General features: G+C 37.2%; 1 protein-coding gene and 1 non-coding gene across 2 annotated transcripts; one reads left to right on the plus strand and one right to left on the minus strand.

The window, feature by feature from the left end:
* The first annotated feature begins 895 nt into the window (after nucleotides 1-895).
* LOC101290936 lies at nucleotides 896-2,943 on the plus strand. The gene is made up of 4 exons (XR_184300.1): nucleotides 896-1,057; nucleotides 1,734-1,824; nucleotides 1,924-2,199; nucleotides 2,341-2,943. It is a non-coding gene; the product is annotated as an uncharacterized LOC101290936 (transcript).
* Nucleotides 2,944-4,590: 1,647 nt separating this feature from the next.
* Nucleotides 4,591-9,439, minus strand: LOC101303025 (disease resistance protein At4g27190-like). The gene is made up of 4 exons (XM_004296105.1): nucleotides 8,796-9,439; nucleotides 5,863-8,706; nucleotides 5,370-5,459; nucleotides 4,591-5,124 (listed from the first exon to the last, which is right to left on the minus strand). The coding sequence occupies exons 1-3, from the start codon at nucleotides 9,275-9,277 to the stop codon at nucleotides 5,429-5,431; spliced, it is 3,357 nt and encodes a 1,118-aa protein (XP_004296153.1). The 5' UTR covers nucleotides 9,278-9,439; the 3' UTR covers nucleotides 4,591-5,124; nucleotides 5,370-5,428.
* Between the last annotated feature and the right edge of the window lie 4,063 nt (nucleotides 9,440-13,502).

Raw genomic sequence — 13,502 nt, forward strand, 5'->3', positions numbered from 1 at the left:
AACTAACTACTCTCTCTCTCTCTCTCTCTCTCTCTCTCTCTCTCTCCTCTATATATATATATATATATCTCTATATATATGTGTTGCTTTGGTGAGAAGGAATAGGCCTTACGGCCTTTGAATTTATGCGATTGATGAGGCCGGTGGGGTGATTGCGATTTGAGTTTGTTTAGGTCTAGGTTTGTCTGTGTTGTTGGTGTTGTTTGTGTTTTGTCGGTTCCATTTACTAACTCGGCAGATGGGGCGACTGCAATTTGTCATTGGATTAACATGATTTTTACCATGTTAACATGTACAAGTACATGATTACACCTGCTGTTATTTACTGGTGTAAAAAACCATATCCAGATCATCTATCGAGATGATGATGAAATCACATGATCAATTATTAGCAGACAAGGATCATGCAATTTAAATAAGATACTTGATGTAAGGATTGAGGAATTGGCTGATTTGGCGGAGATTGTTTTCGGTCAAATATAGTTTTTAGTTCTATATAATCGGTTGCTGCGCGGAGAAGGAAGATAAACAGGAATGCACTAGATTTGGACATTCGAATAGAGAGCATAGTCTTTAATTTGATTAAGGAAGCTCCATGTGGAGGCAAAGTGGTACTAAAGATATTTTATGGGACATTGTGTACCGTGGAGTTGTTTAGGATCAAAACATTTTGGGATGTTAGTATGAAATGGAGATGCGTGGTTTGTTGCCCGTGGAAAATCAGCATTTTAATGTGAAAATGGAGAATAAATATATTGACTAAGTCACAATGGTGAAAATCACAATGCATTCTCACATTCAACTGAGGTTTTGAAGTGTCTATTACAATCAATTTTGGATGGATAGATTTGTCAATATATGTGCTGATAGATTACAATGAATTTACTAAAATCTGTTTTCAGCATCAGCTTTGAAACACTTTGACTTCAAACTCTCATGTGTTGCAAAGAGGAATTTGATATTGGATGATCAAAGGAAGAATTGGTCCAGCAGCTCTGCATTTAGTTGGGAACTGACTTCATGTTGGGAATTTTTCATTGATTCAATTGATCACAAGGTCAGTGAGATTTTGGCTAAATCTCTGAAAATTTCTGACTGTTTTGAAGACTGAGATTGTTGTGTATGAAATCTTGACGTTTAATCAGATACATGGTCTTAACGTGAGGTGGTGTACATAGGCACGAAAATTGGAATCATTGATATTATATGTTTGCATGTGTGATGATGTTATCTGACTATGAAAATGACTTGAAGGTTAAGCCTTTGGAATGATATGTGATTTAACTGTGGTTGTAATTTGGTAATCCGGGTATAGTTCTTTGATTCTTTAGGTATATATGAATGGTTATAATCTCTGCTGTTACAAATGACCGATATTGGACCAACAATTTGATTTTGGATTTTTTTATATATTTTTGTTTTCGTTTTGGTTTCTATTAGACTATTACTATTATGTATAGCACATTCAATTTCCTTCAATTTCAATTTTCATTTGATCACATATGGTAACTCAGTTTTCAACTATGTCATGTCGTTCATTTATATTATAGTTTGAAAAGATTTCTCTGTTAGTTTCTATAAAAAACTTCAACACACACTGTTTTTTACCATGTTGCAATACTTATGTTTTTTAACATGCGCCAATCGTTATATATGCAGTTGGCCTTTAATTGCTCATATTTACTTCAAGGTCTGCATCCCTTATTTAATTATTCTTATTTCTGTTCCTATAGGGAGGGTTGAAGGTTGTTACAGAAAAGCTATAGAGGACGAGAAATTCAATCTACTGTGGAAATCAAATGAATCAACTATGACTGCTCTCAGGTTTACCTTTTTGAGACCTCATTTGCATCTTCAAATGTCAAATTTCTGAATATCATGAAACAACCTGATTGACCTGGAATAGTTTAAATCTTTTTGCAGATGACTTGAAGTAGTTGCTGCATAATCTTTGGATACATAATGCTGTTTAGCCTGTTCCAGGTGGTCACTGCTCTATTATGTTTAGCATTGTTTGAACCTACTTCATATCTCTTCAGCCTTTTTTAATTGAGGAGCATAGAGGAAAAGATTGGTATACGAATCGTTTATTGCATATTCAACAGTGTCGAGGAACCAGCGATCTCATTAAGTTGGTTCCAGGTTGTCTTCCTCTCTCCATATTGAAGGAACCAGATATATTTGGTTTCAGACTTACGGGTATGATGATTCAGTGATCTCATTTAAATGCAATTGTGTTGTTTTGGTCTAAAGTTAATTGATTTGTATGCGATTTTGCTTACTATGTACTCAGTGCTTCAATCTCATAAGTTATGTTTCATTTTTGTTCCCATCTGGCAGATTTGGCACCGTTTAAGGCTCTGATGTCAAACAAATTGCATGCAGTTATTGGTAATGTTCTTTTCCATCTGATCTATAAATACAGTTCTTTAAAAATAACTGCTACTGTAATATGGAGTCGATACAGAAAACACAGTTCTCTCTCTAAAAATAACAGACAAATGAAAGCAGATTTGTTGCCCATTTTTGTCTTTTCAAAGCCAAAAGAGAATTTCTTATGAAACTAGGTTCCTTAAAAAGTTGGACTGACCAACTGACCTACATTTAGTAATAATTAAATAAAGGTAGAGGGGCCTGGACATCACGTTAATTGATCACTTGATATTGCAGAATAAAGACTGTGGACAGACTTAACCAAAATGATCTGTTAAAACACTTAACCAAAACATCTCTGTTTAAATGAAGTGGCCAGGCTGAAATTACTTCATGCATTTGATTGTGAGACCTTTAAGTATGTTTTTCCTTTCTACCTTCATCTTGGGTGATTGCTTGGTTTTGTAGCATCGTCCATATATTATCATATCATTATGAAGGAGAAGATGTTCCTCCTTTTGATGGAATGCCTATTGTACTTGGTGGAGACTTTTGTCAAATATTACCGGTTGTAACTAATGGAACAAAAGCATATACGATTACATTCGTTGAATAGTTCTTTGTTGTGGCTTGTTAGTTTAAAGTCTTTCATCTAACAGAAAAATATACGATTACACAAGAAGGGATAAGTGAAGAAGAAAAGCAACAAATATCAAACTTTACTCGATGGCTATTTCATCTGAAAGGTTAGGCTTACAGTTGCAATTACGTTTAGTTTCCTTTGTTGTTTTTGTGTTGAATCGATTTTGCTCAAATTTAGCTACCATGCCATCTTTTGAATTCGCTCTCATCAAACCAATTAATTCTTTAGTTTAAACCAAGACATATTCCCCTTGCAGGCTAGCTTAATAACCACTTGCAGCACTCTTTGGGTCATCATAATGTGATAATAGATTCAGCTAAAAGGAGCAGAAAGTGGTCAATTTCAATTCCCTTGAGAAGTTCAACAGAAAGGTTGGGTGATTCTGCCTCTCCACTTACCCTTAGATCAGTTAACAACATGAGGTTCTTGACTTTTCTTGCCTTTCTTTCTGTATAGCCTACCACTCCTCTTCACATATCTTCCTTCTGCCACCCCAAACAATAACGTGTTCACTAAGTTTCTGCAATATCAATATCTGCTTTTGTTCAGGTTATCTCTCATCAATTTATAGTTATAGAAGATGTTCATAAACTCATGTCATCAATCATGATTCTCAGATTGTTTAGGCTACAAAACTTGATCATGTTCTTCTATTGATTCCATTTTTGTTACTTTTGGTTTCTTAGTCTCTACAGATTTACTGATGACTTCATTTTTTTGGCTGGTGCATGCGAAGCGTTCTTCAGCTCAATATTTTGCTGGTGTTTCTCAAAGTGTGGAGCACTTGGTACAAGAACAACTGGACTACTAGAGTCATCTTTGTTTTTTTTTTTTTTTTAACGTAACACCAGATTAAGCTCTACTACTGCAGCTGTAACTGAAACAACAATTTTTGGAACACTAGGAGCAGATGTTTTTTTATTTATCAATGTACAACTACTTTCTTTTTAGAATGATGTACACCTGCTATCTAAAACTGTTGTATAGCAGAGTTTTTGTTCTACCTTTTGTAACTAGACAGTTCAAATGTAATAATGTAGTACTCTAATCTCTTATGTTCCCTATGAGAAAAAAGTTATTGTAGCAACGAGAATATAACACTCCTTCTTCTGTAACTAAACACTCCCTCTACTTTTCATTTTTTCCATGTACACTATCATCATCATCAATATCCCACCCTACTGTCGCTAACCTAATCAACCGCGCCTACACCAGGCGCGGGCACAAATTCTAGTAGGTACTAGAAGACACATGCGGAATAATCTTTGCAATTTGCGGTGCTCCCTGCTGATTCATTGAATGTTTTCTCTCATTTTCAGTGAGTTGATGATTATGTTGGAATCATATTATAGAACTCTCATCCCATTTGAAACCCTGCTACTGATTTAGTTTTCCTTAAAGAGGAAGGTGTGGATTGAACTTATGAAAAAGAGGCAGCATTTCAGCAGCATCACTCACGATTCAGGTGCCACAAATTCACAATTGAAAATCAATGTACCTTTAATATGAAACTAAAGTATGAACCACACTCCCCAGAATCCTACAGTGAACCCAATCCCAGCAGGAACATAAAACCAGGGAGTTGACGAAAGGAGCCCTGCGGTTTCATGCTCGTTGTTGTTGTCCACGTCTAGATCATCAATTCCCTCATTGTTTCCTTCTTTTTCTTATCATATCCTGTCACATACTGAGTAGTACTGCTAGTATCATCCACGCATGCAACCCAACTGAACATACTTCTCTCTTGTCCTTCGCTCTGGCTCTTTCTTCTCCCTCTTCCTTAAACTGGACTTCCGGTGACTGTTGCCGCTGGCAAGACATCAACTGCGATGCGGCTGGTTGGGTCACCCGTATCTCATTGCCCTGCGATGGTCTCACACTCAAACAAGCTATTACATTTGCTTCATCAAAACTAGCACTTGAAAATCTCACACATCTCACCCACTTGAATCTCTCCCAAAATTCCCCACATCAAAGTGTTGCTTCCTTCTTGTCCTTGACTCATCTTGAGGTTCTTGATTTGAGCTCTAACCTTCTTTCTGGGGAGCTTCCAGAACTTTCTCTCTCATCTAGTATCCGAGTGCTGGATTTGTCGAACAATCAATTTACTGTCCAAGAAATGATTGATAACGACGAATTACAACAAGAAAATAAGAATATAGGAGCGAAAAAGAAAATTGAAGTTAAAATTTGCTTGTTGCACTGAATCACTAATACACAGAAGATTGGGAAAACAAATGAATTATGAGAACTCCATTATCTTAGAAAAAGGTTTCATTTTTAGTTTCTATGGCATCACAAGAAATCTACCATTCAATGAAAAGAAAATAATTCAGTTGATCACACAGCATACCTGGACAAAGAAATAGAGTTGAACTTGGTTACTTCCTGCAATGGAAGTCAGAAGCTGAGCTAGACTCTTCGCAATATGAAGCCAGATGTTCTGTTGCATCAAAATAGGAAAAAAAGAAAGAAAAGAAGAATTACTATTAAAATTATAGATTTAAACAGGAAAGTAACATTCTAGGAGTGTCCATAATATTGTTTGTAACTTGCATTACTAGAGTAAAGAAAACGAAACAATCATTAACTTTAAGTATTATGCATAATTTTGATTTTTTTGTTGTTGTTCACATTACTGATAACAAAGAAAAATAAGAATGAAAATAAAAATGCTATTTTAAATGTGTTTCGTGTTCTGTCCTGTCGTGAGAGCTCAATTGTTTTAAAAGAGTGGGAGGAATAAAAATTGAATCACAGATATTAATTGATCAAATCAGTTTTTGCCCAATTGCTGCCCTACAAAATACAGAAGAAAAGAACAAACTAAGTAAATACGTCAATACCTGTCACGTAGAGTTTTGTATAGTTGTGGATCATGGAGTTGGACTGGGTGAGAAGTGGAGGCTGAAAATGAAAATTGGTTCCTGCTTTTGAAGGCTTCGAAGAGATCGGAAGAGGTTGAAAATAAAAGCTTGGGGCAACCCACCACCATCAAGTGTTCCAATGAAGGACACTCAATATCAACGGCAGCAATTGCACCATACAACAAAGGAAGATTCTTCAAAACCAAGTTCTTCAGTTTTGGTAGAACCGTCTTCTCCTTGTTCACTGCTTCCATTACTCTTTCCAACAAAGGGCAATCCTCTACAAGAAGGTCTTCCAATTGAACAAGACACTCAGCTACATCAGATGCGAACAGACTTTGCAGCAGCTGGCAACGGTAAATCGTCAAAATCTGAAGACTCTGGAACATTGCATGTGGAGCGGGACCATTACATATGTTTCTTAGTGCTTCTTGCCACAACAAATGCATCTCTCTCAGTTTTGATTGTTCTGGCTCGAACCCTTCGCATCTGAACACATATTCCAATTTGAGCATAGAGTTTAAATCTAGTTTCTCCAGATTTGGTAGTCTTTGTACAAATTTTGATACACTCCTCAAAATCCAACCATAATACACATGAAACACCTTGAGATTTGAGAGAGACCCAGGTGGTAACTCACCAACACACAACTCCTCTAGGTCGAACACTAATTTCAGATGCAACTCTTCCAAATTCTCAAACACTGGTCCTGTTTCAACTCGTCTTTTTGTGTTCATCAACTCTTTCAACTCGTCTTCTTGCCCAGTAACTGTGAGATGCTTGAGTTTATGTAACCTCCCATGGTCATATTCCATAACAATGTCACTCATCCCTCCGCAGCGGTAATACTCTAGCTTCTCTGTTTTCTCTGTCACCGCTTTGATAAACCAATCAGGCAAGGTACTGATGGTTGCTCCATTAAGAAGAAACAAGGATCTTGAATTACGATCTCCTTGTACGTATGAAGCAGGGATAGAGTACCAGCATCTGCCAAAGACACTTATACAAAAGTAATCCCAATCTGGTGCGACCTCAACATTTTTAGGGCTGAAACCTTCATCGGATAAGCCAACCTGCAATATTTTCAAATTTGATAAACCAGCTAACTCATCAAACCTAATAATATTGGTTCTTTCTGTTGGTCCCTCAGCTACACACGACCCGTCCTCCTCAAATCCACAGTACAATTCTTCTAATTCTTGCAACTTTGATATCACTTTAGATGGAATTGTAACCTTAGATTGTTCCTTTATTCCTCTCCCATCAAATAATGTCAAAGAGCGATTGACGTCCAAAATCCTTAGATTGGTCAAATGTCCTATTTCTCTCGACAATTCCCCCCCTGGACGTTCTCTCATACTAAGAATTTCAAGCTTGTGAAGTTTCCCCACAACAGAAATGTCAATCAATTTGTCGCAATCATCTAAATACAAAGCTTGGAGGTTGGTGAGGAGACTAAATGATTGGGGTAATACGGAAATACCAGTGTTGCTAAGATCCAAGACCCTTAACTCTTTCAGATTCTGGATAAACTTTTCAGGGATCTTCCTTAGTTCAGCATTCCCGTTTAGTAAAAAAATCTGGAGATTTGGACATACCAACTCTTCTTCAGGTAGCTTGCGAATTTTGTTGTTCATCAGTGAAATTGCAGTGCAGCCTTCATGTAATCCGCGTGGCGCCCAATCCTTTAAACCACGACCAGCTTCTACCAAAAACCGATGACAATCTTCAGATTTGGCAATTTGAATGGCTGTATCCCGGATGACATCATGCATCTTTACACATCCTTTTTTCTGGCTATCCAAAAGCAAGCTAGAATTTTTCAGGTACTTGACCACTGTAACTAATCTTCCTCTGGCTACTTCCATTGTTTTGGCATCTCGAAACAATCTTTTTCCGATCACGTACCGGAACAAGTCTTCTATTTTGATGTCATGGTCTTCTGGGAACAGGCAACAGAGCAAGAAGCATGACTTGAGGTCTTCATTTTTCAAGTAATCATAGCTTAATCGTATATATCTGAAAGCATTTTCCTCACATTCCTCATGGTTAGGATTGACATATTGCGACTGCTCTAGTCGTTCAGCTGCCTTCTTCCATTCCTCCTGGTCCTCATCTCCGAGTGCTCTTGCAACAGCTACCAATGCAATCGGTAGACCCTTACACTCTCCAGCTACCTTCCTTGCCACTTCCTCAAACGAGGTGGACTCAAAAGAAATTGTTCCTGCATTTCTCAGAAACAAGTTCCAAGAATCTTTTTTCGAGAGAAGCTTGAGGGCAATCTTTTCATGGCACTTCATGTCATTACAGACATTCAATCTCCTCGTGGTGAGCAGCACTTTGGACTTACACTTTTGAAGCTCATTGTAGGGGGGAATCCCTATCTTTGACAACTCTGTTCTCTCCCAGACATCGTCCACAATTATCAGGAGTTTTTCTTTTCTCATGATCTCCTTATGCAACCTAACGGCTCTTCCAGCTTCTGTCTCCTCCACGAATTTAAAGCCCAACAAATCTGCCAATGTACCTTGAATTTTTTTCAAGTCAAGGTTTTGGGATACAACAGCCATAATCCAATGGTTAAAAGTACCATTTCTGCAGGCTTGTGCAGCTACATGTCTCACCATGCTTGTCTTCCCAACGCCGCCCATGCCGTGGACACCAACGGCAGTAATCTTGTAATCTGTTAGCGCCTTCATAACCTTGTCTGTCGCTTCTTTTGTTGCTCCAAATGCTTGGAAATCATCTGTGAATTCAATTGCATCAGGTGTAACTTTACTGCGGAGAGATTCCACAATGTTGTCAACAAGTTCTTCGTGAGTCCTACAAGGAAGAATTAAAGAGTTATAAGGATTAAAAAATGAAGCGTCAGGTAAAACATATAGAATTGAAATTGAAGGCACAATGGTTACTTGAAATCATTTGTATTCCACCCTGAGATATTGGCCACTTTTTCTAGAGCAGCTCTCCATTGCTCCACCTTCTCTGATTCATGTCGCCCAGAGGTATCGTGCTTAGAGAAAGCTTCTTCGAAACTCCTCTTCTGATATCGAACATCAGTAGGTTCAACTTCAAAAAAAAGTGGCAAAATTCTGTTGTCTTCCATGGATTGACAAATCTCTCGAAGTTCCTCCAAACACCAAGCAGAAGAAGCGTAATTTTTTGAGAGAATTACGATTGCAAACCTTGACTCTTTAATTGCCTGGATGAGTGTGGGAGAAATAACATCCCCTACTTGAAGTCCATGCTCATCCATGAACGTTTTAATGCCACTTCTACGAAGTCGATTGCAGATCTCGTTTGCAATCCCTTTGCGAGTGTCAGGACCCCTGAAACTCAAAAAGACATCATACTTCCAGCTGCGAGTTGACGATGATGAAGAGGAGAAGGCCATTGAAAACCAGCAACTGATTTCCAGACAGAAGCAGTGAAGGGAGGAGACAAAGAAGACTGACTGTGAGACTGTGACTACGCAATACAAGTCTCCATTGACTAAGCAAAGAAACCCAATAAATCTCCCTAAATCTTTTACAGCTTTAACTGATTGGAAATGAGGAACAAGACCCGGGGTGAAAGGGTGAAATTCTGGTTCTTACTATTGAGGTGAAACTGTTCCACACACCGGTTAATCAGTGTGCTTTAACTTTACCGTCCATAATTGGATGCTGAGGACCCATGCAAATTTACAGCAGCTTTTCCTACTCAATTCACTGGAACCTTGCCACCGATATGTATCATTAGAGATCCAATCCTATTGCAGGTCATTGCCTCATTGGAACCCACCAAAGGCAAAAGCTTGTGGAAATTATTTAACCCAAAAGCTCGTGGAACTTCGAGAGAAACTACAAAACTGACATAGATAACTAACAACTTGGCCATAGAAGTCATTTTAAATGAGTTAGTTGTCTGAATAAGGTGATCCTAATCTTCGGTTTCACATGGTGAAAATGTCATGATACAGAAATGTCAAGTATTTAAAACCTATTGCTTGAGAAAACACCAAACCCAGATGTTATAATATCTCAACTTGCTGCCGGCCAATAAGATAATCATATGTAATTCAACTACAAAACTGGAAGTTGATCCGAAACTTGCTTAATACTTTAAAATGTGTGAAAATGATATCAAACAGTTCTCTAATTAATCTCACCCTGTGATTAGCAGGTAGCCAGACAACGTTTACAAGTCGTTCCAATTTGTGTTATTGTAATGTTTGATACTTCGTTTAGTTGAACACGATGGCCTCAAAAATATCTTTCATTGTTTATGAGCGCCTAGTTATTCCTATGGCATCTTGACCTTGGGTCTTGGAGGACACTGCTTTCTTTTTTACCAAAACCATTCTAACATTTCTAAGTTCTACAGAGAAATGAAATCGACTGAGGAAATGAAAATTGGTTAAAAATAAACAGAGAATCGATTCACTCATCTCAGTCTCCAACGCCGAGACCAAGCCTTTCCAAATTTGGTTTTTAGAATTAGTAAATCTAAGAGATAAAACCTTTGATTAGTAATACAAGGGTAATATGTGAAAGCCGAGCAATGTATTAGCATAGAAAAAAACAACAAGCACTAGCATGATTTAGAAAGTATAAATTTTACAACTCAAATACAAATACTTTCTTGGTTCTCCAAAAGATAAATCAACACATATATAACCGAAACAAGTCTCGCCAATAGAAAAACTCACTAAAGTAATTGTAATAATTATAAGTGAACTACATAAACGTTTTTAATATATATATATATATATATTATTTTTTTTTTAAGAAATCTTCTAGTCCATCGATCAAGTGACTTTGCAACTGTGAACCCACCCAAATTATAAAAGAAAAACTGATAACAAGCACTTTTTTCATGAGAATAATTGAAAAGCTCCAAGCAGCTAGAAAAGAGAGAATGTCGTTTATTTTGACTTGCCATGTTTGTGGATTGAATCCAAACCGTATAATTTATATTTGGAGTTGCAGAAAGTCAGAAAAAAGCTATAGATCAGAATGCATCATTTATCCAATAATATAATCTATCTGAATATGCATCCAGCTTATCAAAAAATTAATTTAACACAATGCCTACCTCATTTATCTGCAATTTGTATTCTTATAGTAAATGAACAACAAATTCACCAAGATGCAGGTCTGAGTGTCTACATGAAATCTCTAAGTTTGTTTTATGCTTTTGCAGAAATCCATTATCAGCATCAGTTGATTACTAAAATGAGAGAATGACTTAATGAGAAAGAAAAGAAGCAAATTACAATTTTTGGGTAGATCATTAAACCCAAAGATTGACAGAGGTCTATATTACCAAAACACCTCTAAACAGTATTGAAGGCCAGCCTTGGCGCCATTTCAAGTTGTTAAAGTTGAGAATAACCTCTGAAAGGGTTAAAATCATTATTATAGTACGAGACATACCTCTAGTGCACAGAACTGCCAGAGACGTAATACTTTCTTAATCCTTTCCTGTAGTATGGTATAATGTTGTTCATGATTTAGTGGGACTTCTTGGTTAATGCTGTTGAAGTCAGATGCAGAGATTGAAATCTGGGGGAAGTCATAGACAGACATACAAGTGTTCCAATGAAGAGCACTTGATTTCAATATCAATACTTCAAAGCAACTGGAACCAAAATTCTGAAAGCTAGCGACAATGTTATCACCTTACAAATACTTAACCGCCAAACCGGAATAGTAGTTAGGTAGACTGTAGTACTATGAAATTACCAGCAACAGTTGAGCTTTCATAGGAAGGACAGCAGTCATGCTTAGCCCGTGCGTAATAATGAGCTCATACAAACCTGCTTATAAGCCATAGGTATCATGGAGTTTCCCCCTGAAAAACAAACAGCAATTATGCTGATGACAGTAATCGCATTATAGCAAGTTTATTGGAGAAGCAAATGTCCTAAAGTTAGAAACTTCAGCTAAAACAACACAGGCATAACAATGATGACAGCAAACTAATCCAAAATTTCTCTTCAAGGTTTGAGAATGAAGCCAAAAGACACAACCTTTGATTTGTTATAGCCCAGAAGCCAACGAAGAACAAAATATAGTATCAATCAATTTCCTCCCGCCAAGCAAATTGAAATGAAGTTTAGTAGCCCCAATCAACAATGATCAAGTTAAACCCAACCATTAATCATCGATCAAAATCCCAAAAATCCATACAAAATAAAAGACAACCCAAACAAGTTTGAATGTAATAGAAAGAGTAGAAAGTACCTTGACTCCATTTCAAGCAGAGCGGAGGAAGGGGACGACGGAGTTGAAGCAGGAAGCGGGTAACCTCCACGCGCGCGCGCGAATTTCAAGGGACTTAGTTTGGGGTCGGTTTCCAAGCACGACCCAACCTGAATGGGCTGGGATATAAAGTTTCTCATTTTGAACTTCTTATTAGGAATATTACCTACCAATTTCATGATCGATGAATGTCGTCACATTTTGGTAAATATTTTGGAGAAGCACATGTCCCGGAATGAAAGCTGCATAAGCTAATAGAAAGGAGACGAACAATATATTTTGAGCGATACTTGTATGATTATGCATGTGTATTCATAGGGAAGCACAAGACCAAAACCATCTTACACATAATTTTTTTTAGTACTGATACTGTTACTAGAAAAGATCTAAGAAATACTTTCAAGGACATTAGTACTGGAAACTCTGCAATGTTGTAGAACACGCAATTACCATAACATCAGCATAATGAGGCCATAACAGGGGAGGGTATGGTCAGGGGATTAAAAAATCATACCCATATCTTATTTCATTTCCAATCCCCATGCCCGTCCCAAACCTCGTAAGGGATTCCTCGTCCCCATCCCCTTTGGTGATTACGTTCCTATACCTGCCCGGATCCCCGTTAACAATTATTTAATAAATTAATTTTTTAAAAAATTTAGAAATACACAAATATGAAATTAGAATCAAATACCAAAATAAATAAGTTTCTTTATTCAATTTAACAAAAACGAATACGACTCTCGCTTAAAAAAAAAGTTTCTATAAATATTCATTATGAGAATCAGAATAAGAAAAAAAATATTGCAAACAATTTTTACATAAATATCTATTTATAAATTATATATAATAAATTATATATAATAATATTTCTAATCCTAAATGGGTGGGGACGGGAACAAATATTAAAATATCATAAACGTCCCGTATCTGATTCAAAAATCTGAATACTGGGAATCTCCATACCCGTTACACATTTATCCCCGTACCTCGTTAGGATCGAATACCATGCGTAGGTCTAGGCTCATCACGGCCTGTTACCCGTTACCCATTAGGTCTAGACACATCACGGCCCAAACTGCCTAGACATGGACCGTCTCTGCCTAGCCTGCTAAAAGCCTAAGTCACTTTTTTTTTTTTCCAACAAGTAGGGGGGGGGGGGTGGGGGATGCCATTCTATTCTGATTATAGGTAGCTAGAGTTTCTTCTGTTTCATATTTCTTCTCTAGTGAACGTATCATATATTCATATTCAGTAATTAAAACTCGTCTTTTTTCAAAAGTAATGAAATGTTATACGAAAGAGAAGAGTCTCACACTGAGCAATCAAGGTTCTTTCTTCTTGATTGGAATCTTCCTCTTTCTACGTTGTCGT

The sequence above is a fragment of the Fragaria vesca genome, linkage group LG3 (genome assembly GCF_000184155.1).
Source record: "Fragaria vesca subsp. vesca linkage group LG3, FraVesHawaii_1.0, whole genome shotgun sequence".
In the NCBI taxonomy this organism is placed as follows: Eukaryota; Viridiplantae; Streptophyta; class Magnoliopsida; order Rosales; family Rosaceae; genus Fragaria; species Fragaria vesca.